The sequence below is a fragment of the Apium graveolens genome, unplaced genomic scaffold, assembly GCF_009905375.1.
Source record: "Apium graveolens cultivar Ventura unplaced genomic scaffold, ASM990537v1 ctg5743, whole genome shotgun sequence".
In the NCBI taxonomy this organism is placed as follows: Eukaryota; Viridiplantae; Streptophyta; class Magnoliopsida; order Apiales; family Apiaceae; genus Apium; species Apium graveolens.
Genome location: NW_027419075.1, coordinates 25,019 through 31,365, shown reverse-complemented (window position 1 = coordinate 31,365; position 6,347 = coordinate 25,019). Strand labels below are relative to the sequence as shown.

The 6,347-nt window shown below is 31.2% G+C and overlaps 1 protein-coding gene across 1 annotated transcript; it reads left to right on the top strand.

The window, feature by feature from the left end:
• The first annotated feature begins 3,963 nt into the window (after positions 1–3,963).
• LOC141702795 (uncharacterized) lies at positions 3,964–6,078 on the top strand. Its single transcript, XM_074506403.1, has 4 exons — positions 3,964–4,176; positions 4,286–4,405; positions 4,901–5,062; positions 5,665–6,078. Exons 1-4 carry the CDS (start codon positions 3,975–3,977, stop codon positions 5,751–5,753), a joined length of 573 nt encoding a protein of 190 aa, XP_074362504.1. The 5' UTR covers positions 3,964–3,974; the 3' UTR covers positions 5,754–6,078.
• Positions 6,079–6,347: the final 269 nt, after the last annotated feature.

Sequence of the window (6,347 nt, the reverse complement as noted above, 5' to 3'; positions counted from 1 at the left end):
CTGTTAAATAATTTTTACTAGAAATTATTTATTAATGATCATTACCCGTCTTAGTGTATATAGTTTTATGTGAAATGCAGTACTGACATTATTCTCACAATCTTTTACAATTATAACAGGGATCTTCCTTCACAGTGCGGACAGATTTAATAAAGACAGCGAGCATACAGACATCACAAATGATAAGTCAAAAACTACACCATTGCTTGACGAAAATACTACAGTTATAGGTCGAGCCTTAAAATTACCAGAAATCTTGTTTTTTTTAACTTTGATCATCGCTTCACAAGATTATTGTACAGGCTTTGCATTGGTGCTATTCTTTCTAGTACATACAAGTTATAGTTTTTGATAGATTTGTCTCGGTACTAGTTTTAAGATGTACAAAGCCCTGGCCAACAAAAATCGTTGCGTACATTTTTAGAAGTTTAAAGTTCTGGATTACGACTTGCTCCTTGAGTATCCCTGATCATAAAATAGTTGCTGATATAGTTACCAAATTAATGGCTCCCTATAATTCTTGTTTATCTTGTTATAATTTGTGGATTGTGTTATTTTTAAGTTAATGTCATATTTATGGGCATGCTAATTTACAAACAGTTCCTAGCATTTTTATTTTGTAAAAGCGTTGCAATATGTCTTTATACTGTTGCTAATAATCAGTGTAAAATGTTGCAAAAAATACTAAAAATGTTGTAAAAAATACTAAAAAGCGTTGCAAAAAGGTTGCATCAATACCCCACATGTGGGCCCCATTGTGGGGCCCACAAATATTGTACTGATAGCCCAAACCCTACTGTAACACTTTTCAAGACCTATTGCAATCCCATTGGTGTTGCAATAACACGTTTCTGTAACGGATAACCAAGGGTTGCAATAGGGTGTCACTGAGGTTGCAAATAACTCTATTGCAACGCCTAAAATTGCAACCCCGAAAAAAAGTCGTCGTAGCCTTTTTTGGCCTTTAGCAACGCTTTTTTTGCCTTTAGTTACGGTTTCTTGGGGTTGCAGTATCCAATCTATGGCGTAGTGCGCTCTGATACCAAATGAAATTCAAAAGCACAATCTATATAAACCTTATTCTAACTGATATGACAAATGGGACATTCCCTTATGTACATGGGACAGACCCTTTACGAATGAGACAAGCAATGAGACAGTCTCAATTAACTGCAGAATGTAAAGTGCTGAAATATAAATGCAGTTAATATGGAAAATGAACAATGTAAAAACACCAGGAGTTTTCACTTGGTTCGGCCCTTAATCCTAGTCTATGGCCTACATCCAAGTTTTTATGCCAACTAGCATAGAGAATGTATAATATCAATTTCAATAAAAGAACTTAAAATCTTTTCCTTGATTACAAAAGATAGCCCTGAAAGAAAATTTTCCCTATCACACTTGCTACCTAGAACACCTGTAATAACCTAACCCACTGGCTACCTTGGTTGTTCCTTTGAAATCAAAACCTTGCCACAATCCGACACAAGTTGATATGAATACACGCAGTGAATAATAATGAAAGATTACAACTCAAACTAGGCTTCTTGTTTGACTGAATATTCAAGAGATATAAAACAAGAATGATTTTCAGAGTATAAAGATAGAACATGAAAGTATTATTTGTAATCTGAAAACATGAGATATGTCTTCTTATTTGATAAGATATTCAAGAGAATGGAATAAGAAGAGTTTTTCAAAGAATGAAAATAGAACGTGGTATAAGCACTCTTCTTTTAATCTCAATAACAAGATGTGTATAAATACACACAAATCTAACAGGTTTGATTTTCAAAACAAAGAAGAGATAAGATTGGATAATCTGTTTGTTTGAAAATATTTGAATAAGTCTTTGTAAAACAACCCGTTAGTTGGTTGTAAAAGATAAACATTAGAAAAGATAAGATTTGAATAGTTCAAATAGGTTTAGCAAGATAGAGTTTGTTTTGGGGATAAACTTAATTACCCAGTCAAATAAAATTACAAAAACCCTACCACTTATAACAATTAAGTCCCATAATCTGCATTCTCTACATATATCTTGAATTAGGTCATCATCAGAAATCTGCAAGTCAACATTGTATTGAAGTGCTGAGCCTTGTAGACTAAGAGTCTAAGACTCGCATATGTACATATTAAAGTTACACTAGGAGATCTCCAACTAGAGTACTAAATCAAGGGTATCAATATTGCCAATTCATCACTAATATTAATATATTATTGTCTTTTTCTTTAATTGTAATTTTAAACTTATTCCAACAATTAACACTTAAAGTTGCCAAATTATTTATATAAAAGCATAATTAAAAATAGATATCAAGGTACATGTCTTTATTATGCCATATAACATCATTTCCATTTAGGTAGGGTGCCAAAAATTGGCTGTTTTGATTGTCACCCCTAGTCTCCCACGCGTAGCCAACAAGATTGACACGGCACATGTCTTTTTGGCACTTTTTTTACACCCCATATTTTAAGAGTATCTCCAATAGGGTTGGCTATAATGGTGGGCTAAATTGGACCGGTAAGACATTATGTAAAATTTGTTGAACTACATTTTGCTTCGATGATATTGACTATATTGGTTGACTATAATTTAAAAATAGTATGTTATTAATATTTTAGATTATTACACATTAAATATATCAATTTAATATGTTAATAACTTATGTGTAATCTTTAGATTGACAAAAATATAGTCATATGTAGGAGGTTGCTATAATTATAGATCAGAGATATGTAATGGTTGGAGCGTGATTTTTTTGAAGAGATTAGCTATATTTTTTACTTTCGATATCAGTTTTTAGTTAAGGGCTTTTACTCTAACACCATTATAATTGCAATAGTTTGACCTAGCAAATTAAGAAATAGGTAAAAATTTAGGTTTTAGACATATGTTTGGTGTTATGTATTTTTTTTAAAAAAAATATATTCTGAAATTACTATTATGCTACAATAGCAAATTTATATAATTTTGATTTAGAAAATATCTGTTGACATTGTACAAGTTAGAAACAAAACAGAAACAAAACATACATTAACTGTAATTACTTAAAATTTTCTATGTTTTTAATTAATACTTTCATATGAACTGAACACTTATCCAATATAAATATATAATATAGTAACAATATATAATATTAGCTGCTGAGATAGTTTATATATTTTAACGTGGCATTTAAAAAATTAAAACGATTATACAAGAAAAGTTAGAGGGTAATTGGTATAAAATGTTAATTATTTGATAAATTAAAAAATATATATGTGGACATACATCATAATAATTAGGAATTTAGACTAAAGTTCATTTCCCTTGCTATTAATAATTATATAAGTAAAATTTAGATGGATGGTTGTTTAATTTTTTTCAATAAGTACATGTGAAGATGAAGGGGTATATAATAATAAGGTATATAATAAGTAAGGAATTAAACAAGGTTTCTTTTTTGAGGTATAGTTTTTTGACCAATTTAATAATAACAAGAGATATATTAAACTAATACTTGTATTATAGTGTGCCAGATTTTAATTATGTTTGCACAATAGGAATTGAGGATTTGCATGATAATTATATTATCTTAATGAATTATAGATATATTAACTTACATATAACAAATTAAAGTTATAATTATTAATATTTTATTGATAAAAAGCATAACAATTAGATAAAATAAACTACTAAATAATTGAAACTCTTTCAGTTTCTTGCAGCTAAGAAAATACATAACAATCAATTGGATCCTGACATAATCAGAGACAAAAAAGTATTTAAAAAATGTCTATTTTTTAGAAAATATTACCTAAATGGGTAAATGTATGTTTTCTAGGCATGTATACAGCAGTGCCTGGGGTGTAACACGTGTATAGTTTCTGAACACGTGTTGTGCTATCAATGCAACGTGTTACTCAAACAATTGCACATAGTTTTCTTATATTTATCATTCAGTACTCAATTTTAAATTATAAAAACTTTGATGATGAATGAAAATAATTTGATCTCTTCTTCCCCGCAAATTGTTAACAAAATAAAAATGAAAAGGAAGGCCGAAGAAAAACTACAGAAGATTATTAAGAGTGTTACAAGCTATCTCAAATCAGATTCTTACATGTACTCTTGTTTGCTTTCCCACAAATTTTCCCATTTCTTCTCAACAGCAACCGTCACAGTACTCAGAGGTATACATCTTTGGAAAAAAGAAAGTCAGGATACAATTTATAATGAGTGTTTGAAGTTTATGATTTTAATATTCATAAAATAAATACTTTTAGACACATGTTGTTGCAGGAAGGATGAGAACAGAAAGAGCTAAGACGAAAGCCAAATTTGTGCATAAGATTATAGATTATTTGAAATCAGATTGTTACATGTATGCGCCACTGGTTGCTTGTTCAGCATCTCTTCAAGGTAAAAAGTCTTGGTAGTACTCTTCTACTTTTCGTGTCAAAGTGAACTATAAGATTAGTTGTATATAGAAAAAAGAACTTTTATTACATATGATACACTAATGAATTGCCATATTAGTTGAAAGAAACACACAGGTGATCAATTTTTTTAAGTGATTACGTGAACAAGTAAACTTGAAAGATATTCTGATTTATTCTTCTACTCCATCTTTACATCTTTAGGTGGACTGAGCCATTTAAGTTAGCTGGTTATTCTTATATTCCCAAACTCTTGCTAATTCATTAAAGCCTATAGTTTCATAATCCATTTTTAATTTTTTTATTATGTACAAAATTGGTTATCACCGAAATAACAGGTTCATTAAAAATATTGTGAGATAGGATAGCTTGATCATGGTGGTTGTATATCTTCTTTCATTCAGAGTAGTATATTCCCATTAAGAGAGAAGTATTTATCCTTGTATTTCCTCATCAAGATTGTACTTTCTTTGAACAGAGACAACTGCAGCTGCTCCTTTACATATCCCTCGACGTTTTAAGCAACTAGGAAAGCGACGTTATGGGAAAAAATCTTCTCCAACAAGTACTCTGGTCAGAAGCACTCTAGCCTTCCAAAAGTGCCTTATCAACCCAGTAGGTCGCTCTTCATCACCCTCAGGTATCCCTTACCCAGCCTACTTGAAAATCCCCTCACTATGTTTCAAAGTTTGATCCTGTTTTATGAATGTTTTTTTTGTAATATTTCTTTCTTTTCTTTGCATTATGGCGTGAAACATAATTGTAATTTTCAGTTGCGGACCCTCCCTCAAATTTTGAAATTAAGTTAGTAGTGTCAAATGTCATGCCTATGGGTCAACTGGTTTTCAATTCATTTCCCTGGGTGGACAAGTGTTGAGTCCCTGCCTCAATCAAACCAAGTATTAGCAAACATTACGTGGAAAAGTATATAGTTCGTCTCAAAATTAGCCATTAGCCATGACATGTTTCTAAGTTAAGCTTGACCCTCCCTGAAATTTTACAACTGGTAATTTATTCCAACTTGATGGATGCATTTCCTTGTACACATTGAATTGCAATTATTGTGTTTCCTTATAATATAAGACTTGCTCTGTTAGCTCAAAGGCGTACTGTTAAATGCATGAAATATATAGTGTAGATGTATAGCAACACTTATTATTGCTCTTACGTTTCGATGAGTTCTCATAGTTAAATGTACATTTTAGTGGTGTATTCTTCGTCTTAAGTGGTTCTGCATTGCAGGTGGGTCATCTAGAGGATTAAAAATACGGAAGAATAGCACCCCTTGGACTGGAGAGGAGCTTGTGAAGATTATCAAAGATGGGGTATAGATTGGAAAATATCATGATGCTTCTCACTCTACTTGCTGGTTTGTTTTCCAAACTTAAAAGTGGAGCAAGGCAATGTTTGTGTGATTTGGATTTGATGTTAGTAAATTTTCTGTAATAATTCTTGGAGACTTGTATGAGTTGGTATATATCTGTAATAATCGAACTTTGCTAGGTGTTTATTACGATGTACACTTGTACATTGTGTTATCCTGTTGTAATCTTTGAGGCCTTGTACCAGTTGGGAGTTGGTAGGTGTAAAAATATTACTTTACTAGTAGTTAACTATGAAGTATACTTGTATTTTATCTTGGCGCAGTACTAGAAAGTTTTTATGTTGCGTGTTTTATAATCAAACAATAACATGTATACATACCGTAAGATTGCATTTTGATGTGTATGCATGTGTATCCCAGGACCTGATAGTCGGGGGCGAATCCCCCTTCGAATATAAGGGGTTGGAAAATTTTTTAACGAGTTCGAGGCGAGTATTTGGTATTTTCTGCTCGAGTTCGACTCGAAATAAATTCGAATAAAAAAAATTAAAAATACGATCTTATATATTAGATTATTGAGAATATTTTCGGCTAAAAATCA